The 27,160-nt window shown below is 36.7% G+C and overlaps 1 protein-coding gene across 1 annotated transcript; it reads left to right on the forward strand.

The window, feature by feature from the left end:
• Nucleotides 1-348: 348 nt before the first annotated feature.
• On the forward strand, nucleotides 349-27,119 carry LOC127985866 (patatin-like phospholipase domain-containing protein 7). Its single transcript, XM_052588070.1, has 36 exons — nucleotides 349-586; nucleotides 961-1,007; nucleotides 1,536-1,601; nucleotides 2,329-2,416; nucleotides 2,940-3,019; nucleotides 3,359-3,447; nucleotides 3,577-3,717; nucleotides 3,841-4,000; nucleotides 5,393-5,473; nucleotides 5,556-5,684; nucleotides 6,125-6,205; nucleotides 7,813-7,954; nucleotides 8,820-8,903; nucleotides 9,016-9,101; nucleotides 9,185-9,337; nucleotides 9,443-9,520; nucleotides 9,814-10,019; nucleotides 10,377-10,508; nucleotides 13,366-13,489; nucleotides 15,354-15,467; nucleotides 15,574-15,640; nucleotides 17,373-17,522; nucleotides 17,615-17,678; nucleotides 18,639-18,807; nucleotides 19,668-19,850; nucleotides 20,708-20,826; nucleotides 21,355-21,511; nucleotides 22,175-22,291; nucleotides 22,384-22,453; nucleotides 22,535-22,651; nucleotides 23,077-23,225; nucleotides 24,101-24,253; nucleotides 24,344-24,460; nucleotides 24,549-24,633; nucleotides 24,827-24,942; nucleotides 25,806-27,119. The coding sequence occupies exons 2-36, from the start codon at nucleotides 963-965 to the stop codon at nucleotides 25,941-25,943; spliced, it is 4,050 nt and encodes a 1,349-aa protein (XP_052444030.1). The 5' UTR covers nucleotides 349-586; nucleotides 961-962; the 3' UTR covers nucleotides 25,944-27,119.
• Nucleotides 27,120-27,160: the final 41 nt, after the last annotated feature.

Here is a 27,160-nt window from a genome sequence, read left to right on the forward strand (position 1 = left end):
ATACTTGTACGCTGTTACATAATTAGCTAAATAATTAGACTTTATATTATTATGAAAGTTCCACATAAATGGTTTTGAATCATTGGTTTGGCAATTTTTTTTAATGCACGACATATATATATATATATATATATATATATATATATATATATATATATATATATATATATATATATATATATATATATAGAGCGTATAAATAAATTTGAATTTATTGTTTTTTTATAATGCATCATAATAACATAGTTCTTAATATTATATTATTATTAATTTTATTATCTTACGCTGTTTTGCATGTAATAATAATAATAATAATAATAAAAGTAAAACAACAGCGATTCTGATTGGCCCCTTGATGTTCCTCGTAGCCAATTAAACTGCACGTCACTGCTACGTGAAGGACTGTCAAGGCAACGCCAACAGCAGAGATTTGATTTCATGGGGCGAAAAGGGAGCTGTAAAAGTTTACAATGCAGCGTAATTTGTGTGGAAATGACAAGAGTGTAACCCAGTCAGCAGTTGTGGCATGAATGAACAGTTTCAAACGGGATTATTTCAGGAGCGGTCTTCAATTTCGCTGTCTTTAGTAAGTAAGCTACTGTATGCTAGCTAATTAGCATAATACTCTTCCACGTATAAACCAAACGCTAAAGAGGGTTTTTTTTGTAAGATGTGTATGTTTTATTTGATATTTTTGTTCAACGGGTCTAAGCCAAACAGAATTCAACTGTTTTTAAAAATTGACGTTGTTGTTTACAGTTTAAATATCTGCAACGCCCATAACACACACATGCATGTCATTCTGCTTCGATGACAGCATAAACACAGCGTCATATTTACTCAAAAAAGTTCAGGCTTTTTGACTGTTTTCTTGTTCTCAATCTGTCATGTAAAAAAAAAATTTTTTTTTAAATACAACTAAATGCAAGCTCCATAAACTGAGGGATTTTATGTTTTTAGAAATGGGAGAGAGTGAGAATAAGAATGAAGATCAATGCATGTATCCTGTAAGTATCATGCATCTCACTGTCTCTTTGTTTTTTGTTGCAGCTGGATAGTTATGCATTTGAATTAGTCATTATCAGTTCACATACTTTGTTGATTGTTCGTCCACTAAACCATTAAATGTAAAAACTGTACAGTATGGTGTTTGAAAAATGACCACAAACAAGTTTGACATGAGGACGAGTAAGTAATCACAGTGGTTTGAGTTTTGGTGAGGAATGTTGGATTAATGGTTGATCAGATATACCCCCCCTGTGTTTTTGTGTAAGACAGGAAGTAGCTGAGCAAGCACCGTCCTCTTTGAGTCTCATCTGAGCTCAACTTCTAAGTCTGAATTAAAAAATAAACAAAGATTTAAAAGAAACCCCACATGAGTTTTTTTTCAAATTGTATTGTTATTTGGAACAAACGTAAATGCATTATAAATATATAAAAGGGTCTTTTATCCAGAGCGGTTTTTTTTTTCAAACCAAAACATAGACATACTTGTGAATGGCTGTTTGTTTGTATATTGGTGTGTATTTCCTCAGGCTATTGGGAGTGAAATTCGTTCCCGCTTGCAGCAGTTTGTGGAGGAGAGGATGCAGACCACCATGGTACAGAAACTCACCGATATGTTCTCTGAATTAAAGGGATAGTTTACCCAATAATGACAAGTCTGTCTCACCCTCATGTCATTCCAAACCCATAAGACCTTCATTCATCTTCAGAACACAAATTAAGATATTTTTGATCTTATCTAATTAATGACACAATTTTCATTTCTGAGTGAAGACCTGTTCACACCAAAAACAATAACTATATTGGTGTCCACACCAGTGCATGGTCATGTTCTGTTTATTATAAGTAAATGCTGCAGTTTTGTTGTCTGCTGCTTTAAATGCTCAAGCACTTTAATATCAGGTGGATTCTGATTGGCTGTCAATGTTTTTATCTTTAATCATTTAAAAGATTTTTATGTTTTCCCTTTGAATTTAGAACTGTTTTTAAAACCATATTTTCATCGTTCTCTGTGTGAACAACAGGCCTTTACTCTGGAAAGCTGTTTTCCCACATCAGTTTCCAGTTTCTCAGATCAGCTGTACAGATTATGTAACGAATTACAGATGTTTAAATCATGTGTGGGTTTAACAATACACCAATTTTAATGAGATGATTATTTCTTGCAGCAATTTGGCCAATAGTATTTGCTCTATTACTGAAAACACATTTTGATGAAAGTGAAATCAAAAGTTCGGTAGTAGAGGATGATGTTTATCAGTTTTCATGTAGTATCAGATAAATTCCCTTATCATACATTTCTGTGTCTTCTGTCTGTTCAAGCTCACGGGTGTATTGATCGGTGCAGTGGTGGCTATGTGTCTGATAGGAATCTCTGTGCTTTTTCTCTACCGCAGATATAAACTGGCAAGTATGTGTCACTTCTGTGCCCAAAACAGATTATTTCGCACTCTTATTAGAGTTTAAGTCCAAAGAACTGCATACTGATTTGAGCATCATGTTGTTTTTACATTGTTGTTCAGTTCTAATATTTGATTAAGTGTCTTATGGTCACACTGTTAAATGTTTTGGGGTTGGTAAACATTTTTAAAAGATGCTCACCAAGTCTGCATTTTATTTAATGACAAAACAGTAATACTGTGGAATATTATTACCATTTTACTATAGTGAAAAATATAATTTATTTCTGTGATATAAAGTTGAATTTTCCCCAGCCAATACACTTTATTCTTTAGTGTCACATGATCTTTCAGAAATCAATATGCTGATTAAAATGCTGTTTATTTCTATATTATATTTTTATCAATGTTGAAAATTGTGATAAATAATAGTGTTCAATTCTTTAAAAAATTCTCACTGACCACCAAACGTGTATGAATGTGTATATCTGATGTACTACTATTCTTTATTTATTTGCTTGTGTGTGTTTTAAGATCAACAGTCTGGTGTTCCTCGCTATCGCTTCAGAAAAAGAGATAAAGTGCTTTTTTATGGCAGGAAAATCATGAGAAAGGTGGGTCACGCCTCACTAAAATCCATTTGCTTACCTGTGATTTTGTACCCTGTTTTAGCTGGTGATTAATAATCAAGTTCACAGCAGTCTAATTGTGCTCCAAGATAAATAGCTGAGTGTTCAGACTCTGACTCTGTTGAGATTTGCTTCAGTACTCATTTTTATGTGTAATTAAAACTGACATCAACTAAAACTTCAGTCTTTCTCCACTGGAGGGCAGCATAGAGTGTGCTAATTGACATATGGCTGGCCTGTATGTGTGGCACCTGTATGACTAACAGCCTGATATTTTTATTTGCTCTCCATCCTCCACTTGATATTTCTATTTCTATCTTTCAGGTCCAGACCCTGTCCTCGACACCATCCTCCTCTTCATTGTCTAAGCAGCGCTCTCGGAAGAGGCCTAAAGTTCTTAGTATAGCACGCAGGTATGTTTAGCTACTTGCGTACCTAATTTTTACAGAACATGTGGCATCTCGTTTCATCGCCCACACAGTTTAAGTCAGGAGCTGTCTGATCAGTCCATCTTGTTTGACTCCTGCTATGATGTCATGCAGGATCTTGCGAATAAGGAAGGAGCCGCCCACTTTGCAGCCCAAAGAACCCCCTCCCTCTCTCCTGGAGGCGGATCTCACTGAATTTGATGTGCAGAGCTCAAACCTGCCTTCAGAGGTGCTCTACATGCTCAAGAACGTCAGGTGAACAACCCCTACCCTGTGGGGTCACATGATAGCGGCTGAACGGCATGCTGATCACATGGTAGAGTTCAGCCTAATGGAATGTCTGGTTTTCATCTAAAGTCGAATGTTGATCTGTTTCAGGGTACTTGGGCATTTTGAGAAGCCATTGTTTTTGGAGCTTTGTCGGCACATGGTATTTGTGGAGCTGCAGGAGGGAGAAGGGCTGTTCAAGCCCGGGGATGATGACGACAGCATTTATGTGGTTCAGGATGGAAGGCTGGAGCTTTGCATTCATGAGATTGTAAGGATGAGTTTTAGAAGTACCTTTAGTAGTAATCCATAATAGAAGCCAGTTGTTTAGAGAATGTCAGTTGACTCATGCACATGACAAATGCACAATACACTTTACTACATTTTACTTAATAGTAAACTTATTAACTTATTAGTTAAGTTATCTCAGTTAAGGCTACATTTAACCCTAGGATAAGAACATTTTCTTACTTGTAATTCTGAGTGTAAGTCAGGAAAATAGGAAGTCTGTATATTTATATGTAAACTATATCAAACATTATGCTGAATAATTAGTATATATAAATATATAATAAAACACACACACACACTACATGCATTTATACTGTTTGTGTGTGTGTGTGTGTGTGTGTGTATATGTATATATATATATTTTGTGATATTAGTTCATGAGCCCTTCGTTGGTCCTGAGCAGTTCAACTGCCTGCTGTTCTTCAGAAAAATCCTCCAGCTTCTGCACACTCTTTGGTTTTCCAGCTTCTTCTGCTTATTTGAACCCTTTCCAACAGTGACTGTATGATAGATGAGGAAGACATACAAAATGTGCAGGACTGGTATTGAAAAAACTTTTTTTCTTTAAATACATTAAATTACAAAAAGGAATTTCTTAGGGATAAATATCTACCTCATCTTCTACTCTAAAATAATGGGAAGCCATTAAAATAAAGGTTACAATTAACAACAGTGCCCAAAATTCAATTTACTATTTAACTATAAATCTAAATTATACAATTTCTATTTTTTGTTGAAATATAATAAAAAATGTCTTAACTTTATTCATAAAAGATTTATTTAAACATAAATTAAATAATCAAGACATCACTCTTACGTAAAGGAATATAAAATGAAGTTTATAGTCTAATATTTCTCAAAATGAGAAATTCATTTCTCATTAAACTTCATTACTCTAGCAAATAACGAGCTTTAGACACTGATGACTTAATTCAGGTAAATGAAATGCCACATCAAAGAGCACCAAAACAGCATATATTGTCTGAATTTCCTGAAATAATTGAATGATTTGTTCGGTACGCATGTGTACTGAACTGAATGTGTGTACCATTACACCCCTGTTTAAAAAGGCTGTGAGTGTACCATTTTTAAGTGTGAAAAGGCAACTAATGAAATAGTGTTTTGTTGGGTTAAGTATCTTAGTGGTTCTAGATCTGGGCTGCTTATGGAAATGTTATGGGTTCGAGCCCCACAGCAACTGATTTATGAACAATCACCATCTTATCCTTGACTAACCTCAGGTTACTTCACCTGGTCCCTGCAAAGTGTAGGTCACTTTGAATAAGAAGTGTCAGCTAAATGGCAAATGAGTAATTAAACTTAGTGCCCTCCCCTAAATTTATTATATTATCTTTATGTATGTGTCTTTTAGGATGGCACAGAGCCTGTGGTGAAGGACGTGTTGCCCGGGGACAGCGTTCACAGTCTGCTCAGCATTCTAGACATCATTACAGTAAGTTCTCTGTCTGCCTTCCTGACGACTTATCCAGCTCCAGTGCACTGAGATTAATTTAGGATCTTCCCTTTTCCTTCAGGGTTATCCTGCTCCCTATAAAACTGTGTCTGCTCGTGCGGCGGTCAGGTCTACCATATTGCGTCTGCCTGCCTCAGCTTTCCAGTCAGTGTTTGAGAAATACCCAGAGACGCTAGTCAGAGTCATACAGGTACAGAGGAGCTTGAACTCTAACATGGCTGTCTGCAGCAATGTGACCTCTATCTTCCTGAACATCTGTCTCAACCACACTGTTATAATGGGCCATCCTCTACACTCTTTTTTTATTTTTATTTTAAATCCTCTATGTATCTTTAAAGCTCTATTTGAAAGCAAAATACACACGGTAGTTCTTCAAGGTAGCCAAGTAAGTGAATACTAGGGCTCCCACAAAATAAAAAAAATATGGATTAATCAACATAGTGATGTGAAAAGTTAGACTACATTGTCTACATTGCATATTAAACATCTTTAGTTCAAAAGAGCAAAGAAGTAATTTTACTGGATAAACACTGACATATTTGTGAGACTGCATACTGTTATTTACAGAAACAAGCATAGTAATTTACATGAATGACAATGTTAATTTGAGGCTTGTTTCTCTCTGTATAGATAATCATGGTGCGTCTGCAGAGAGTCACTTTCTTGGCACTTCACAACTACCTTGGACTGACAACTGAGCTTTTTAATCAGGTTGGAGAAAGAGTACACACGTGCATCTCAGCATTATTACTTTTAGGATCACACACACGCACTCTATCACTTCTAAAATATGTGCTTTCCTCACACACACACTCTCAGTGTTATTTCATGCTACGTTAACCCCCTTTGGCATAATCACTCCTGCGCTGGAGCCATAAAACTCAGCTCGATTGAATAACATGGATCATAAGATCACAGCTTTTATTTAAAGGACACCGACTTTAACACCCTCTGGGTGGAAATCTCCCATCAGCCATCACTGCATGTCATAGCACAACCCTTCACACATGTAACTCTCCCCTCATAGCGTGGACAAGCCGAGGGAGTTGTTCTCGTTTTGATTTAAGAAGTACTTTTGGCTTGTGCTGTGAATTTGAGTGCTCTCCCATCGGCTATAAATAAAATTTAGTCCCAACAGCAGGCAAGATTACGTGACAACACAGCATAAACTCAGTGCAGTTCTCACATTTATCATTTTGTGATGTTATGCTTACCTGCACTTATACTTTACATATACAAATACTTTACCATCAAATGGCAAACAAAAGCATAACAAAATCCCGTTACTCGTTTGAGCTGTGCAGCGTGGACTGTTTATCAGCTCGGACTGCAACGCAAACAAATCCGAGCTTAGAACAGCTTTACTCAGGAACCAAAGTTGATTTCGCATCACTGTTACTGTGCAGCGCTGCAAGATCTAGTGAGAAGCACAATGAATAAAGGTTGCTGCAAGATCAACTGAGAAGCGTTCAAATTCTGCCCTGAAATCTCTGTTCTAAACAGACCAGACAGCGCTGACATATAAAACCAAAGCAGTAATGCTAACTTGAACCATGGTGTTTTGGCTGAAATAGGCGAGTGTTATTACATTATTCTTTTCAGGGTTTGTATAGCCTTTTGAGAGAGAAATGTAATTTAAAGCTCCTAAACGGTCCAATTTAAATGTTATTTTCAATGGCATGACTAAAATATACTGTGGTGAAAAAAAAAAAAAAAAAAACATTAAATCACCATTATAACCTGTAGATAGCAGCAGAGGAGCACTTATTGGCTTTTTAGTCATTAATTTCATACTTTTCCCTTTGTTTTGAAATGATAAAATCACTATTATACACTCTTTTTTGTTTATTAAGTAAAAAATGTCACAGAGTGCTTTGAAAAACAAACCTTTCTTCAATTTGCGACTAAATCACACATAATCACTGAAGTTGTTGGTCGGTTTTATTTAAGACTATAGAAGAATAATGGTACATTTAATAAGAGTACAATATATGTCTTTTGTACATAAATATTAGATTTTGCTCGTTACTGTTGTTAATAAAATACATTTTGTAAGCTTCTCAACTCAGAGCATGTAATATTATTAGTAACTGCACTTATTAATGCAAAACAATAGTAATTTTATAATATAGATACATTTGTAATATCTCTCTGAAATGAAAAGAATACTGCACATTGTAATTGTAACTTGTTTGAGTTTATCTTTATGTGGAGAAAGACATCAGACAGTCAATGGCTGTTATTTTAGACAAGTACAATTGTTGTATGTGTCCTAGATGCTTGTAAGTGTCTTCTCTTAAGATTGTGTGTGTGTGTAGGAGAGACAAGCAGTGCCACTGTTCACAGTCAACAGTGTGCTCACTGAGGGGAGTCCCAGCAGAGTCCCACGCAGAGCCCACTTACAGATACAAACAGAAGACGAGCACCTACAGAGCTCCGGAGAGAACTTGACAGACTCAGGTACATGTTTGATTTTCGTCTATTCTTTTGAGTCTGTTCTTTGCAGTGAGTGCAGTCCAAATAGTTCACAAATTGATCTGAAGTGTGTGTGTGTGTGTGTGTGTTTGTGTGTGTGTGTGTGTGTGTGTGTGCACATACAAACTTACATATACACACACACACACACACACACACATTTCATTAAATTTAATTCAGTAATAATTCCTCCATAAATGTTTCTTGAGCACTAAATCTGCATATATATATATATATATATATATATATATATATATATATATAAAATATATTTTTTTTTACAATAATATTTGTAATATGTGTGTGTGTGTACACACATACAAACTTACATATACACACACACACACACACACACACACACATTTCATTAAATTTAATTCAGTAATAATTCCTCCATAAATGTTTCTTGAGCACTAAATCTGCATATTATATATATATATATATATATATATATATATATATATATATATAATATATATATTTTTTTTTTTTACAATAATATTTCTCAGTATTACTGTTTTTACTGTATTTTTGATTAAATAAATGCAGCCTTGGTGAGCATAATAGGCATTCAAATACATTATTAAAATCCTTACCATCTAAGATGAGAACCATTTAAAAAAAAAATGGTTTTCCCTGACTAAAAGAGAAAACAAAAACAAAACTTTGCATTTGCAACACTGACTTTATGTATGAATATATTTTGCTTCTAGTTTTCTTGTAAGAATTTGATTTAAATCTAAAGACAGTTGTCCTGAAGTCAGAAGGGGCTTTTTTCACAAAAATACAGATTTACAGGAATATTGTTTTCTGGCTCTTTTGAGAGTGATATAAATGTCTCATCACTTAGATGGAGGGCAAGCTGGTTCATGTGAAAACACATCCACGGTCGCGCGGAGGTCTCGCTCGGTCTCGATGCCTGTAGAGAGCTCAGGTAACAGATAACCTACCATCTGTCTAGCCACTCTTACTCACTCCACAGAAAAATGGCTCCTCTAGTACTAAACTCTGCAAACTTGATCTGTTTCCTATGTGTCCATATGCAGGAGTAGCAGGAAATGACCTGGACATGGCTTATGAACGGGCCCGTGTCACCATAGATGACTCTCCATCCAGTTCTGTCGTTCACAAGGTTTTCATCTCTCTCTCTCAAAACCTATAGATCTCTACATATTAAAAAAACAAACAATCTTGATTATGTTTTATGTTCTTTAGTCCATTTTGAAGAAGACTGTGACCATGCAGCATGCTCCGTCCGCTGTGATTCACTACACAGACAATGCACCACACTCTGACGTTCCTCCTAGTAAAGTGGGCACCATTTTCCAGGCCGCCAAGAAGGATCTGCTGGGGATTATTCCGCTGCAGGTCAAAATACATCTCCATTAGTGGGATATGAGTTCATGGTTTATGTATGTTTGGATTGATTTATGTGTTTGTGTTGAATATTTTTATTGGGCTGTGTGTGTCCAGGACCCCAGTTTGCTGGAGGGCAGAGTAACGCTCCATCAAGTTAAAGCTGGATCTGTTGTAGCTCGCCAAGGAGATCAGGTCAGGCATCAGAAGATGCATATGAAATGGCTAAAAACCCAGTGAGCTGAATGCCTGTTTGCTGCCTATATTTGTTCACTGACTTAGAAGGGGGCATAATATTGTTTCCTTATTTGACGTCAACTTTTTGCTTCAGGCGACGACCTGTGATGGCCAAAAATGCTGTCTAAATTGGAAGCTCATTAGATTTTAAAACCTAGCCAGTGAGAATAGCTAGACATTTCAATGGATTTTCTAATATGTTACTCTGTCCAAATGATTTGCTTGACTGTGTGTGGGTGTGTGTCCCTCAGGATGTAAGTGTGCAGTTTGTGATCTCGGGCACGTTGCATGTTCACCAGAGGATGATTGACCGAGAGGTGGACACGTGTCTGTTTGTGGCTCACCCAGGAGAGCTGGTAGGACAGCTGGCTGTATTGACGGGTGAGCCACTTATCTTCTCCGTAAGGGCACATCGGGACTGCAGCTTCCTGTCCATCTCGAAAACGCACTTCTATGAGTAGGTTTTCAGTCCACATTTCTAATGTTAGTCTAGATTTTTTTTCTGCACAGTCTCTCTTATCTGACATAACACTAATATTGAATAGTTTGGTGTCAATAGGATTTTTTCAAGTAAATGGCATTCTATTGAACTTTCTATTAAAAAATAATCCTGAAAAACATTTATCACAATTTGCATGTGCAATGAGTCTCACCTGCACCATGTTACATTAGAATAATACATAGTAATACATTACTGTTAAATCCGAATTTAACTGCTTGTTGACATTGGCAGGCAAAAAATGAACATAAACTCACTCTGGTTGCTGGTTTTAATGGTTCTCCAACTGACATGTTGATTCACTCACATATTCAGGATCATGCGAGCTGAGCCCACAGTGGTGCTGAATGTGGCTCATACAGTTGTAAGAAGGATGTCACCTTTCGTCAGACAGATTGATTTTGCCCTTGACTGGATGGCTGTGGAGGCTGGGAGAGCTGTCTACAGGTCCACTTCATTTCCTAACATATTTACTTGTAAAAAAAATTTCACACTATTTATTTTCTCTCAACTTTCAACCTCTTTAAATTTACATTTACATTTGGTCATTTAGCAGACGCTTTTATCCAAAGCGACTTACAAATTAAGACAATGAAGCAATCAAAATCCACAGAAGAGCAATGATATGCAAGTGCTATAACAAGTCTCGGTTAGCTTAAGGCTGTACACGTAGCAATAGTTTTTTAAAATAATATAATAAATAAAAAGAAAACAGATTGAATAGAATCAGATTAGAGCAAGTTAGTTTTAAAGGTCTTTTTTGCTTTTGTTAATTGTATAATAAATGAAAAGACAATAGATAAAATTCAAAAAGATTAGAAAGCTAGTTTTTTTGGGGATAAGGATTCAGCTACTCAGATTGAGTTGGGCATTTCATTCCACAAGGAGGAAACATTTAATTTAAAAGTATGTAAAAGTGATTTTGTGTTGCTTCGGGATGGCACAATCAAGCGACGTTCACTTGCAAAATGCAAGCTTCTAGAGTGCACATAAGTCTGAAGTAACGAATTTAGGTAAAAAGGTGCAGAGCCAGTTGTGGTTGTGTAGGAACACATCAATACCTTGAATTTTATGTGAGCAGCTGTTGGTAGCCAGTGCAAATTGATAAACAGAGGTGTGATGTGCATTATTTTTGGCTCATTAAAAATTAATCTTGCTGCCGTGTTTTGGATTAATTGTAAAGGTGTGATAGAACGTTATAAAAGCATGTTCCAAAAGAAAGGCCCTGATCTTCTTGATGTTGAATAATGCAAATCTTCAGGGCCGAGCAGTTTTAGCAATGTGGTCTGAGAAAGTCAGCTGATCATCAATCATAACTCCAAGGTTTCTGGTTGTTATTGAAGTAGTTATGGTTGATGTGCCTAACTAGATGGTGAAAATATGTTGAAACGATTGTTTTGTTGGAACCACAAGCAGTTCTGTCTGGGCAAGGATGAGTTGAAGGTGATGGTCCTTCATCCAGCAAGAAATGTCTGTTAGACAGATGCGAGCAGCTATCGTCAGATTATCAGGATGGAATGAGAGTTAGAGTTGAGTGTCATCAGCATAGCAGTGGTTGAAAAGCCATGTTTCTGAATGACAGAACCTAATGATGCTATGTAGACAGAGAAGAGAAGTGGTCCAGGAACTGAGCCCTGAGGCACCCCAGTAGTTAGATGTTGAAACTTGGACACCTCACCTCTCCAAGATACTTTGAAGGACCTATCTGATGGGTAAGTCTCAAACTACTTGAGCGCAGTTCTTGAGATGCCCTTTGCCAGTATGGTTAACATGGTTAAGGAGCTCGTTGTTAACTGTGTCAAAAGCAGTGTACAGAACCAGCAAGATAAGTATTGGAGATTTGGAATCCTCTCTTGACAGTCTTATGGCTTCAACAACTGAGAGCAAGGCCCTCGATTGAATGTCCACTTCTGAAACCAGACTGGTTGCTGTCAGGAGGTTGTTCTGTGTGAGAAAGGCAGACTTGGTTGAGCACAGCTCGTTCAAGTGTTTTTGCAATGAAAGGAAGAAAGGAAACCGGTCTGTAGTCCTTAAAAGAGATTTAATAATATAAACAAGTATACTTCGTGTGATACTTGGCCAAATGTAACCTTTTAATTAGCAGGTATTCATTTTTTAAAAGCACCATTAAAAGATATTAGTAAGAAATATTTTATTTAGCAAGGATGCATGTAATTAATCAAAAGTCACAGTGAAGACATTTAAAATGTTACAGAAGATTTCTATTTAAAAAAGAAAAAATTTCCTTTTTAATTTTCTATTCATCAAAAAACCCTGAAAAATATATCATGGTTTCCACAAAAAAAGTTAATTCTTTCTGAAGGATCATGTGGCAATGAAGACTAGAGTGATGGCTGCTAAAAATGCAGCTTTACCGTCACAGTAATGTTCCATTTTAACCTGTTAAATGTTGCCTACGTTGACTATACTATATTACAATCAAGTCTAATCTAATCTTGACAAACTATATATAGTTGGAAAGGTCTAAGACTCCCAAATATATATTTTACCAATATCTTTTGTTAAAAATTATGTAGGAAAAGTAATAGATGAATTTATGACAAGAGTGCACCCTCAGAAATCTACATTACAAAAGGAGCTTTTACCTTTGTTTAAAAAAAAGACTTCCTCGTTGCCTTTTTCTCTATCACATTTTAGAAATCATCAGAAGTTATATATCACTTGAAAACATAAAATCTCAAAATTCATCCTTTAAAACCCATTTTAAAATCAGACATTGCATTACCATGTAAATGGCACATCAAAATCATGTTACAAAATGTTTTCAGTCATGAATTATAAAAATGTATGTTTGTATCATGCACATTCATGTCTATCTTCAAAAATGTGAGTGACAGTTAACAGGTTAAAATATATTAATAAATAAATATAATACAAGTGCTTTTAACTATTTTTAATCAAATTAATTAAGCCCTGCTGAATTTAAGCGTTTTTTTTAAACTTTTGAACTGTAGTATGCATTCGATAAGCACCTATAAGTGTGTCATTTGCATGTCCTTATAGTTTTGGCCGTGTAGTGTATACATTAATATGAAATGTCCTTCATAACAGTTTTCTAGCTCTCCTTAGAGGAGCTCCCAGATAAACTCTATTGTTAAGATCTTTTTCTCTCCTCTTTTCCTATGTCGCCTCTGTAAGAAATTTGGACAGAATACAATCTAATAAACTTGGCGATTTCTTTTTCTCTTCTGCCCCTCTGGCTGAGACAGATAAGCTTTCTCAGCATTTCATAAATCTTCTATGATAAACGACCCCATCCTTTCTCCCTCTTTTTCTCTCTCAGGCAGGGTGATAAGTCTGACAGTACTTTTATAGTGCTCAGCGGCCGCCTGCGTTCCGTCATCATGAAGGAGGATGGGAAAAAGGAGCTGACTGGAGAGTATGGTAGAGGAGATCTCATTGGAGTGGTTAGCTATTACATTTACATTTACATTAAGACATTTTGCAGACATGCATATGTACTATATAGCTATTGCACTTGCACAACATATATTTTGATATAATAACTTATTGTCCTATCTCTCTTCTATTTAGCTCCTTTATTACCATAAAAGCATTTATATTTAGTCAAGATTCTAAAGAGCTGTATAGTCACCAATCTGCATCTGAGATCAGTTTTCATGATTGTACCTTGAGTTTCATAACCTTTCATAACTTTAGATTTTTCTAAGATGAGTCAAAGATGAATCAGATATTTTTCCATGTTACATAATGCTGCATATTGTATGCACTATATAGAAAGTGGCCCTATTTTATGTGCAGCATCTCTTAGAATAGCTTTGGTGACATTTACTTGCGTTGATGTATTCAGTAAATTTGTGCCACCTAATCATGTGAGCATCAGAGAAAATAAACTCTGTATCTCCCAGGATATCCCCCTCTCTCGTCATTCATAATGTTTTATTGTGATTGGCTGATGCCTTTTTGCGTCTCTGTGGTGACGCCTATGCTGCTAAGAATACCTGTCCATGTTGATACCATGGTTACATTGCTGGGAGAACAGTGGTGGTTCATTGTCCATGGACGTGAGTGATGTGAATGAAGGCCTGATTTGTAGATCCAAATTTAGCCTCAATCTACGTCATGGATTTTTATTAGTACAGATCTTTGCTCTTTTCTGAGCAAAAATATCTTGTCTTAGTAACATAAATATATGTCTAAATAGTGAGATAAATGATAATTCTCTCATCATTAAAGCTGTATTCATTCATTCATTCAATCATTCACACTTTACAACTTCACCTGCAGCTCAAAGTGCTGTCTAATCAAAAAACACTTCATTAAAACACACAACTTAAAACAAGACACAACCTACCAGCAGCAAAAACTAACCCACCCTGTCAAGGCTAAAGACAAGAAGTAGTTTTTGACTTTAATTTTAAAAGAGGTGACCTCTCTTATTTCCTGAGGAAGACTACTCCAGAGCCTCGGCCCCGCAACAGCAAAGGCCTGATTTTCTTGTGATCTTATTATTTTCTTTTTAGTGAATAACATCTTTCAGTGTAGCTTTGTATGAATAGGATTAGTAATAATTATATTGCATTATTTTAGTATTATTAATATACTATTATTTATTACTATTTATTAATATTTTGAACTAGCTTTTATTTTATTTTAAGATTTAGTAATGTTGTTTTTGTGAATATATATATATATATATATATATATATATATATATATATATATATATATATATAATACATTTTTTAATTTATTTTTATGACAGTTTTAGTTATATTTCAACCTGAACTACTTTTTTTTTTAAAAGCTTTTCAAGTAATTTTTTTTACTTAATTTATTACACTTTTATAAAAAAACAATTTTGTAATAAAAGTTTATTTGAACAGTAAGTTTGTTTTTGTTTATATATATATATATATATATATATATGTGTGTGTGTGTGTGTGTGTGTGTGTGTGTGTGTGTGTGTGTATATATATATATATATATGTATATATATGTGTATATGTGTATAAAGCTTTTAATATATTTTCATTTCAGTTTTAGTACTTCAAACTGAACTATTTCTATTTATTTAACATTTCTAATAGTTCAAATTACATAACGCTAGAGTCATATGAACCACCCTATTTTGGGGGATGAAATGTCCATTCTAAGGTTCTTCACAACAAATATGTGTTAAAAATAAAATTAAGAATATAAAAAAACTATTCATTTTAGGCAATACATTTTTTCTGATGTAATTGTTTCAAAGTCAATCAATGCATTGTTTACATGCATTATTTTGTGAATGTGTGTGTGGGAATGCAGGTGGAGGCTCTGACCCATCAGAACAGAGCAACTACTGTTCATGCTGTTCGGGACTCCGAACTGGCTAAACTACCTGAGGGCGCTCTCATTTCCATCAAGAGAAAATTCCCACAGGTATGTCAGCCGCACTGCATTTGCTTTAGAGCCAGAAACTACAGTGATGAGGGTTTCTCTGGGCCTGTATAAATTCATTTTTTTTCTCTTTATTTGATCTTATTAGGTAGTTACAAGGCTCATTCACCTGCTTGGACAGAAGATCCTGCAGCAAGTTAATGGACCTTTGACAGGTGTGTGAGTTTGTGTAAAAGTGGTCATGTATTCATCTCCTGGATTAAACTCCAAGGTTTCTAGACTTACTATACATACCGTATTTTCCGGACTATAAGTCACACTTTTTTCATATTTTGGCTGGTCCTGCGACTTATAGTCAGGTGCGACTTATTTATCAAAATTAATTTGACATGAACCGAGAGAAATGAAACAATAGAAAACATTACCGTCTCCAGCCGCAAGAGGGCGCTCTATAGTGCTCAGTGCTCCTGTAGTCTACACTGAAGACCAGTGATGGGCATAACGGCGTTATAAATAACGGCGTTACTAACGGCATAACTTTTTCCAGTAACGAGTAATCTAATTGATTACTCTTCTCATCTTAATAACGCCGTTACCGTTACTGCCAAAAAATGCGGCGCGTTACTATAACTGATGATGAAGCTGTTTTTTTTTTTTTCATCAGACCAACTAGATCTCTGAGCGAGAGGCAAATACTTTTTTTTACCGTTCTTCCTTGGTTAGTGGGCAGAGCACGAGACAAGCGCATAAATGCTGACGATTGGCTGAGGTAGAGTAAAATTTCATTGTAAGCCAATCAGAGGTAGAGTTGGGCGGGTTTTCGAAAGCACGCATAGTAGTGATGGGAATTCGGCTCTTTTGACTCAGCTCACTGAAAAGAGCCGGCTCTTTGGCTCACAAACGGCTCTTTAAATGACTTTGACTATATAATATTTCAATTTTTATTACATAATTATTTAATTTCTATAGGCTAAATTTGAAAAAATAGAGTTGGCTCTTCAGATATGCGAGCCAGCTCCCGAAGTTCAACTAAAAAAGCCGGCTCTTAGAGTCGGCTCATTCGCGAATCGCGAACGACTCATCAAAAGCTCATTCGCGAACGAGTCGATCCATCATCACTAACGCTCATTCGCGAACGACCCATCATCGGACAGGACAGTACACACAACGAACAACACAAGCCAGTCAGTCAACGAGAGACAGGTATGGCGACGAGCCCAAATAATCCAAAAGTAGCCTTCTCTAAATATAAGTAAATACATTACTTTTTCCTTCAAGAAATTAAAGAAACAATAAAAGGAAATATCAAAAGTTCCCAAAAATCTATCTTGTTATTTGCATTGATCCACTATATAAACATAATATCTACATACATGCCATTTGATTGGAGGCTAGTCTCACTTTGTCCCACAGCAACTTTTTTTTTTAGATGTGTGTACAATGTTTCATGTTTCTGTTAATAATGTATTGTATTAAGTGTCCATTTCATTATAATATTCAGATTTATCATAAATAATTGAACATGCACATGTATTTTAAGTTCCTTTAAAGAGGGGTAGAGGTGGGGTCACGTTTGAGCATTTAAAATTTAATTTTACTTGAAAGTAACGCAATAGTTACTTTCTTAAGTAACTAGTTACTTTAAAAATTTGTAGCTGAGTTACTAATTTAGTTACTTTTTGGAAGAAGTAACTAGTAACTGTAACTAATTACTTTTTAAAAGTAACTTGCCCAACACTGCTGAAGACATAGAGCGTCCTCTCGCGGCTGTAGACGATAATGTTTTGTATGGGTTCTTGGTTCTAAATAAATGTGACTTATAGTCCAGTGCGACTTGTTTTTTTCCTCATCATGGCGTATTTTTGGACTGATGCGACTTATACTTAGGTGCGACTTTAAGTCCAAAAAATATGGTAACTAATTTGTGTTTGGTTTTTTAACGTCCAGCTCGCAATTCAGCTCTACACACCCCTGGCAGTAAATGGGACGTTGGAAACCCTGCCTCAAACCTGGCCACTGTCACTGTGCTCCCAGTATCAGAGGAGGTTCCTCTGACTGCGTTCACCCTGGAACTCCAGCATGCACTCTTGGCTATCGGTGAGGATGCTGTATTTAAATAGGCTTTGTATCAAAAAGATGATAAGGTTTACAATTGGAAAGAAGGTTTGAGTCAAATTTATGTCTTCCAGGCCCAACTCTTCTCTTGACTAGTGACATCATCAAACAGCGCCTCGGGTCTGCTGCATTAGATAGGTACGGTATCAAACTGTCATTAGAAAAAAGTTTGCAATGTTTATATGGCATGAAATATTCGTTTATATAAACATGTGGCCTCTTCATCTATCAGAATATGTAAATTCACTGTTAATGCATGTTGATTTTTAGGTAGAGTGTGTTTCGGCTGCCTGAAAAACAACACCACACTCATCTTTATTATTTTTTCACATTAAAGTAGTCGTTTGATGAGCGAGATGAAAGCAGTTTTGTGATATGGAAATGAACAACACAATTAACCCCATAAATAAACAGTCCACATGAGTCCTGTCCCTCTAACCCAGCATGAGATCTTCCCTTCCTCTCTGTTGCTGATGTTTGTTTCTGTTCTGGTTTGAGTTAGGTGTTTTCTGTTTAAGTTTAATTTAGAAAACCTTTAAGTGCTCATACTGGCCTGCTTTCTGTCAAGAATATTGACAAGCTCTCATCCGTCACGTGTTTATTGGACAGTTTAGCAGAAATAGATGGACAGAGAATGGATCCAGCACATATTCATCAGTAGCTAGAACAGGACTCTAGACTGTAATGCTTGCACATTAGCAAAAATAGGATCTGTATAAAATCTAATACTCATTAGAAACTCAGACTTTGTAGCAATGCCTTTGTTGAATTTCACATGGTGTCAGATGAAGCATTTCATTGGTCAAAAGGTGTGGAAACCTGCAGCGTTTCACGTGTTCCATAAATTAAAGTTCCCAAATAACTCAAGTTATTTGAAACCTCAATATATCATATTAGTCATTGCAGTCTTATCTGTAGTCTCACTGTCCAACTTCCATCTGTGAGGAATGGAACAATTCTAACCTGACTCTTGTTTATATAAATGGCATAAGTTTAACAATTTGTTTATCTACATTTTTAGATCTAGGGAACAAATCAGTTTATTTGCAGATACCATGAGAAGTAGCTGAAAATAGTCTCTCTCTCTCTCTACTCCAGTGTGCATGAGTACAGGTTGTCGAGTTGGCTGGGGCAGCAGGAAGACATCCACCGCATAGTCCTATATCAGACAGATGTGTCACTCACTCCATGGACTCAGCGCTGCATCAGACAGGCCGATTGCATCATCATCGTGGGACTTGGAGAGCAGGACCCAGCCGTGGGAGAGGTATGATGGTGTTACATCATCACAGATTGAAAAACGCTTACATGAACTGGTGCTAAACTTCAATTACCAAGATTCAGAGTTCCACTGGAAATAGAACTCTTTAATATAAGAGCTCTTCCGACTCAAACGGAATGGGTTTCAAGGGCCTGTAATTTATCATTCGCTCAGGATGGCAGGTACTTTTATAGGTTGAACCCAAAATATATGAAGTTGTTTGAACCATAACACACTGAGCTAAAAATGGCCCCTACTCTTCTGTACTGTAAGTCACTGCTGAACTGCTCGGATCACAGGCAGTAATCAACCATGTTGGCGGGACTCCAGTTGAACTGCAGGATTTACTCCGTTCTTTTCCTAGAGAGCGAGAGATTAATCACTTGCGTGCGGGAGGGAGAGCGTTTTTTATTATATCCAGGGGTTTTGACGGTCAGGCCTGTGCATTTGAAGTTGGATCAGAGGTCTGGGGTTAAGCAACATTCCTATTCATCATAAATCCTGCAGGCTTTAAAGAGTACGGCCACTATAGCACTGCTCCTTGAATCAAGGACTCAAAGCTCAGATGTTTTAAACAAGTCTGAAATGGGTAATTGTACTCGCATGAAAAGAATGGAGAGAGTGGATGTGGGTGTTCTCTGAAACGCACATCGGCCCGTCCCAATCAATAATTATTCTTTAGAACAAAATGACCTTCTGAAAGAAATGGATATATTTCTATTACATTTATGGATTAGGTCTGCATGCAGTGCATTGCATTAAAGAAAATTATTTTATTATTATAATGCATTTGGATGGACTGTTGTGTAGTTTTGAAAGGATGATATTCAGACGTCTCTCTGTCTGTCTGTCTCTTTGTCTCTCAGTTGGAACGTATGTTAGAGGGGAGTGCGGTGAGAGCGCAGAAACAGCTGGTGTTGTTGCACCGCGAGGACGGCCCTCCTCCCAAAGGAACAGCCGAATGGCTCAACATGCGGAGCTGGATCTCCAGGCACCTTCACCTGTCCTGCCCCAGAAGGGTCTTCTCCAGGAGGAGCCTGCCAAAATTGGTGCAGCACTCAATATTACATCATGATTGACTGAAATAACTGTATTTTTTTTTTTTTTACATTTTATGCACCATTTTTTCACAGTCCCACTTGAGTGAAGAAAAAAAATGACTATTACATTTTAAAGTATACATTTGTTAGCAGTCTATGCATTTCAGACACTTGATATTCCTGACAAGTTTCCCAAGCTGCTGCTGGTGTGTCCTTGAGCTCCAATGACTTGTGTCATAGCAAATCTTAGTCTTGTTCAGGATATAACAAGAAAAGAAACCACAAAGTAAAACTAATTACATACAAATCTTTAACAAAGACCTTGAAGAAATAAAACTGGCCTCTTTTCAATCTGCTTCATAGTTGAGATGGGAATCAAGACAATTAATTTTTTTTATGAATAACAACAAAACAATGTTATCAATAAAATTACACTGTTCTAGATTAACTTCTTAATAACTTTTTTCCAGTAGTAGCTATCAACTTGAGTTTTGTGGGCAGCTCTATTAATGGTTTGAGAATGTCTGACTCGAGACCAAGGTCATGTGAGATTGTGAGAGTGAGAGTGTTTTATGGTGAGATTGGAGAATGGAGAGCATTTCCAATTCCAGGATCCACCAATGTTGATATTTTTTTTTATTATGAAATGGACCCAGACTTTTCATAACTTGCTATTCTTCAGTCAGTTCCTGAAATACATAAACTAGTCTAATTTGAATCTGAAGAGTACAATTGCAGATTTATTAACCGCTAGGTGGTCAGACTAGACCTCAAGCCAGTCTTAACATAGTGGCGAAGCTCAGATAACCAGCCCCTGATATCTGGCATGGTGTTGATCGAAGTTCCTGTGGCATTTGTGTTTTCAGAGAGAAATGTACCAGCGTGTGTTCCAGAAACCCGCAGACCGTCACTCTGATTTCTCACGTCTGGCCCGTGTTCTTACGGGAAATGCCATTGCGCTGGTGCTGGGTGGCGGAGGAGCCAGGTATTCACTTTTTACATCTCGTAAAAAACAAAAATTAAAAAATTTAAGTGAAGAAAAAACACCTCCACTATTTTGAATGCAGATCCTCACTCCCACTCTTGTTGACACTACTGTGCCATTTTCTGTTGAAAGCCCTTTACCACCCCCTCTCGGGCTTTGTTTGACCTCTTTCCTCTGTTGCTCTCTTTCTGTCAATTTAATTTTTTCTGACAGCTTCTGTTTGTCTATTCTGTCTTTTTCGTGGTTGGCAGGAGGTGTTTAAAGGTTGGTTGCTGTTTTCTCCCTTCTTTCCTTTGTGTAGTAACTGATAGTTTTAACTCAGCCCAGTTTCTTTTAGGGTTGAAAACCCCTATAGTGTTGTTCAAAAAGAGAACAACACAATGCTCATTCAAGTTGTCAGTTTAATCAAGCCATATTTAATTATTTTGGACCAATAGAACAGAACAAGAAAGGTTTCGTATAGATTGACCTTGTATCACTGGGTTTATTTGCCCCCTCACTCCCTTCTTCACATCTTACTTCTTTCAGGGGCTGTTCTCAGGTGGGCATCATTCGAGCATTGAGTGAGGCGGGAATCCCCATTGATCTGGTGGGCGGCACCTCTATCGGATCCATGATGGGCGCGCTGTATGCAGAGGACCGCAGTTACAGCAGTATGAAGATCAGAGCCAGAGAGTGGGCAATGGTGAGAAAGCACTCTAATGTAAAACACTCAAAATCCTGTGATGAACCTTAGCTGCTTTTTTCTATTCCCTTTTTAATATCTTTATCCTTTTTCTTTCTTTTGTATTGTTTTCTGTTCCCTTTTCCATTTCAGATTTCCCATTTCTTATCTTTTTTCTTTTATATTATTTTTTAATTTCCTTTACTTTTATAATTTTTACCCTATAATTTTTTATTTTATTTTTCCTTTTCTTTCCCTTTTCCTATTCTTTATAATCTTTTTACAGTCTTTTTTCACTGTTTTGTTTTACTAATTTTTAATTCAGTTGCTCATTTACTTAACCTATTTATTTTTTTTCTATTTTCTATTCATTTTCCCTTTCTTTTAATTACGTCTTTTTAATTCCTTTCCATATTTTTTTATTTCTTGTCCTTTTTCTGTTCATTTTTCTATTCTTTTTTATTTTCCTTAATTTTTTTATTTTATTTTTCTTATTCATTTTCATTTCCTTCCTTGTTTTGTATTCTTTTTTCTTTATTTTATGCTATTCCTTTTCCTTTTTCGATTTATTTACTTTCTTTCTTTTTACAACTTCTAATCTGTTTCTTTATTTTTCTTGCCATTTAAAAGCCACCTAAATTAGACACAATAAAGCTCACTTTGTTTCTCTTTCCTCCTCTGCAGGAAATGACATCAGTGTTTAAGAAAGTGCTGGACTTGACCTACCCTGTCACTTCAATGTTTTCCGGTGCTTCATTTAACTCTAGCATTAATGCAGTCTTCAAGGACAAACAGATAGAGGTAGCAAAATGGCTGTTTTTGGCTCAAAAAAACCTACACTGGATCAAAATCTGCCAAATTTAGCAGCTTAAATGTGTTTGGCTTGTTTACAGGATCTCTGGATCCCATATTTCAACATCACCACAGACATCACTGCTTCCACAATGAGAGTGCACACTGATGGTCAGTACTGCCACACAAACCATTTATGAGCCTCTGCTTAACCTGGATAAATGTCTGACGTTTCCTGTCCCTCCATCTCAGGCTCCCTGTGGAGGTATGTGCGTTCTAGCATGTCTCTTTCTGGTTACCTGCCACCACTGTGTGATCCAAAAGATGGACACCTGCTCATGGACGGAGGCTACATCAACAACCTGCCAGGTGTGTAGTAGGACATTAGCTCTTTACCCCCTGGCAATCTAATCCCAGTATACCATGACAAACACACTATTTTGAAGATGCATGTGTTAAAATAATGTAGCCAGTTAACTAATGGCATAAAGTCTTGGCCAAGATTATTTGGCTCATTCTGGCCAAGGACCGCCCACTTAGACTGGAAAATCTATCTGGGGGATGGTTCTAAAATAGTCGAAACCCCAATAATAAAACTTTTGTGAAAGTTCGAGCCATTTTTGTGTGCAATTTCCATATGACATTCAGTGAATAGACTGTGGGCGGACTTGAGTGTGCCAGATATTGCTCAGTCTACTGAGTTTATCAGATCTCAGGAATTGGGTAATTTTGGTCTTTTTGCAATAATGGAGGTTCATTGTTCCTGATGGTGTTGCCTTCTCTTCCCGTTTCAGCGGATGTGGCACGCTCCATGGGTGCTAAAGTGGTTATTGCTATCGATGTAGGCAGCCAAGATGAAACCAACCTCACCAACTACGGGGACGCCCTTTCTGGCTGGTGGCTGCTATGGAAACGGCTCAACCCACTGGCTGAGAAAGTCAAGGTGAGGGAGACATTAGCCAAGCGTAATGTTTACTTAATTAGTTGTGTCTAGTACGTGAGGCAAGCATCACCATTACTATTGCTTGTACTTGTATCAAAGGTGTGGCTACATTTGCTGTGCATCATATATCACTCCACTATTAACAATAGACAATAGACCTTTTTTTGCCTGGAAAATTTAGCTTGTATGACCGAACCTTAAGTGTTGACTTTTAGTGATTTATTAAATGTTGACACAAGACTTGCATCATCAAATGAATGATTCTGCAACTTTTGCAAATGGAGAAGAGGTATGTTATTAGCTATCGGATTTATGATTTTTACCAGACAAATGATAAAACAGCAAAAATATCCTATAGATTTTCATACAAAGGCGACCTGAGCCATATACCGTATTTTCCGGACTATAAGTCACACTTTTTTTCATAGTTTGGCTGGTCCTGCGACTTCTAGTCAGGTGCAACTTATTTATCAAAATTAATTTGACATGAACCAAGAGAAAACATTACCGTCTACAGCCGCGAGAGGGCGCTCTATGCTGCTCAGTGCTCCTGTAGTCTACACTGAGCAGCATAGAGCACCTTCTCGTGGCTGTAGACAGTAATGTTTTCTATTCTTGGTTCTTGGTTCTAAATAAATGCGACTTATAGTCCAGTGCAACTTATATATGTTTTTTTTCCTCATCATGACATATTTTTGGACTGATGCGACTTATACTCAGGTGCGACTTATAGTCCGAAAAATATGGTAAAGAATGTTATTAACTAGCAATCACACTGAAAACATTTGTGGCAACCGCTTTTGCATCCACATCTTCTGAAAACGTTAAAATCTATTATTTTCTTCTTTTTTTGTATTTTATTCAAAATGTTCCAGGTGTTGAATATGACTGAGATCCAGGCCCGGCTGGCTTATGTGTGTTCAGTGAGACAGCTTGAATCTGTTAAGAACAGCGACTACTGTGAATACATCCGACCTCCCATCGACAGATACCGCACACTTGAGTTTGGCAAGTTCGACGAGATCAGCGTGAGTTTTATCTCCTCTGCTTTTTCAGCTTCTCTACTCAAAACATTCAGTCTTTGTTCTGCGCTTCTATTGTGTTTGGTGCGCATATAGGAAGTGGGCTACCAGCATGGGAAGACGGTGTTTGACGTGTGGTGCAGGAGTGGCGTGGTGGAGAAGATGATGAAGGACAGACATCAAGAGGAATTCCACAAAACCCAGAGCAACAATGTGAGCCCGGATCACCTGAAAGAGGGCCTATTGAATTGTAATGTGTGTTGAAACACTTCCTCTCTTCAATTTAATACTGTTTTTGCAGTTTGTGACCTGTCCAAATGCTTCCTTCACTGATCTGGCTGAGATCGTCTCACGGATTGAGCCAGTCAAACCAGCTCTTGTGGATGGTAAATCAATGTTAAACCTTATAAGTTTACCTTTTAAAATCACATTTGCCAGTTGTTTTCTGGGATTGTTGCCATAAATTCCCAGCATATTGATCGGTTTTTGGCTTCTGCTTGGATGTCATTTAGTGTTGTGTGATTTGTGTACTAACATCATTAGGCTAATGGGTCGGAAATATCTCCATCTTTCCCACAGATGAATCAGACTATCACACCGACTATGAAGAGGAGATGGCAGAGAGTGCTCTGTCAGACATTGAGCTTTACAACCATTACAGTGAGCAAACGGAGGAGGAACTGACCGCAGACACTGTAAGTCTCACACACATATGCAGGCTCAAAGGGACATCATGTCCACCTCATCTTGCACCAAAACAGTTCTAATTTAAGGTTTAAATAAAAAATATTAGCATTTTTCACCACTCTGATTCCAGTAGCTGTGGTTTACCATTATTTGACGTATCTAATCATACATTTTTATAATTTTATTTCTTTTAGATCCACTTTTAATGTTAGTGGTTAATGGTTTCCTAAATCATTTATTTAGAAAATCTTCCACTTTCACTCTGAAGTTACAGTAGAACACCCATAGCTCTCAGACATTGAAATGTCGACATGGAGAACTTATTTTAATGTGTGCATCACATTGACGATTTCTAAATGACTTGTTTGGGGTCAGTAATATTTTGTTTTATTTTATTTTATAATACTTTTATGCAAAGGGACAGTAAAAACATATATAATGTCATAGAAGATTTCTGTTGTAAACCAGTTTTTCTATTCATCAAAGAATCCTTAAAAAATGCTTGATATTTAAGCAGCCCGACTGTTTTCAGCATGGATAATAAGACATGTTTCAAGCACCAGATCAGCATATTGGAATGATTTCTCATGGATCATGTGACTCTGAAGACTAGAATAATGGCTAATGTCACAGAAATAACCCAAAAAATTACCAAATTTATTTAATTTTTAATAATATTTTACTATTACTGTTTCACTGTATTTTGATCAATTAAATGCAGCCTTGCTGAGCATAAAAACTTATTTTTAAAAACAATTAATTGTACTGACCTCAAACTTTTGAAAGGTCTAAATCAAATGAGAAAAAGTAGAAAAAATCTTAGTCCTATAAAATCTTAAAACTATTCTGATTGATTGATGCTTATACCCAGGATGAAGAATTCGAGAGGTCTCGAAGGCAGCGAGTGCGTTCTGACGTGGAAATCCTAGGGCCCGTGTCCTCCAAAACACTACAAACCTCCAGTCCCAACAGTCCTCCGACCCTCCACAACCGAAAAACCAAGGATTGAAACCCCTCCACCCAGACCACTGACGCAGATATCAGCATGGCAGTGAACAAACACTGACACTCCTGTGATTTTGTCTATTTACACAAGCCTTTTTCCCCATCTCATACAAAAATCCAAAGAAAACATCTATTGCACTGCAAGTTTAAGATGGACATGCTGGGTAGCATGGCAAATAAAACTGACCTTGCATCTGAGCAGAAACTCAAGACGATCCCAGAGTCTGTGAAGTTTCATGTTGACTTTGAACTCTTTCAATTGCCATGTGTTATCTTTACTCTGTCTTGAGTTACCGGTTACTCAGTAGAGGAGGAAATTCAGTGATTGAGATGATCACCTAAAACATTGTCTTTACAAACAGATTGGATTGCATGGTCAGTTGATTTTTTTCTTTTGTCAATGAAAGTAGCAGAACAGAGCAAAATAATGATTTGGATTTAGTGATATTGAATGTGAATCCTCTATTTATAAGCTCAGATGACTTATGTTGAAGTTTTGTTTCATTTAAACCCTGAAAGACTGTTTGGCAAGTTGATTTGTCCCACAGCTTGGCTGTTTCATGCAGGACAGAGACTCCTAGCTCATGATCAATGGACAGTTGATTGATCGAGTGACCAGTGTCGTATATCATACTGAATGTGTCTGATGAGTTAATCACACCTAATTTAATCAAACAAAACACATCAGAAAAGCAAGCCTATCAATGCAATATTTTTTATATTTTTTGTTTTGAAAAATTGCCTTATGATACCTATAGTGCCTCTTTTAACCTTAATACTATCCATATAAAACAATGGGAGTTTGATAATTGTTCAATAATATATTAACAGTCTAACCACAATGCCAGTATTGATTATTATGTATATGTAAGGTATTGTCTGAGTTTTGATTCTGCCGCTATGACTGACATTAATTTGGAGATCTGTGGTAACGCCAGTCTTCTGGAACCATTGTAATGTTGTGTGCCAATATTGTCATTTAAATCTGTCGTAACAAAAGAAAGCACTTATATTGTCAGCGTTGATTGTTTAGGGTCAGTTTGTTCCCAAAGTTAAAGAAACCTAAGTATGGGCATCTTAGGAACCAAATGAGAAAATACAGTTGTTTTCGTATGATGGGAGAATCTAGTGCCACACGTCTTAATATGATGATTCATAATAAACTGCATTTTGTCTTTGTCTTATGAGTTCTAGTGTTTAAAGGCCGTTGAAGCTTTTGAA

Source organism: Carassius gibelio, chromosome B21 (assembly GCF_023724105.1).
Source record: "Carassius gibelio isolate Cgi1373 ecotype wild population from Czech Republic chromosome B21, carGib1.2-hapl.c, whole genome shotgun sequence".
Taxonomy (NCBI): Eukaryota; Metazoa; Chordata; class Actinopteri; order Cypriniformes; family Cyprinidae; genus Carassius; species Carassius gibelio.

Bases quoted from the DNA above. Each gene is read 5' to 3' on its own strand.
- LOC127985866 (XM_052588070.1), top strand. From the start codon at position 963: ATGGGAGAGAGTGAGAATAAGAATGAAGATCAATGCATGTATCCT. The intron at 3,020-3,358 runs GTGGGTCACGCC...TCTATCTTTCAG, and splicing joins GCAGGAAAATCATGAGAAAG to GTCCAGACCCTGTCCTCGAC. The intron at 10,020-10,376 runs GTAGGTTTTCAG...TCACATATTCAG, and splicing joins TCGAAAACGCACTTCTATGA to GATCATGCGAGCTGAGCCCA.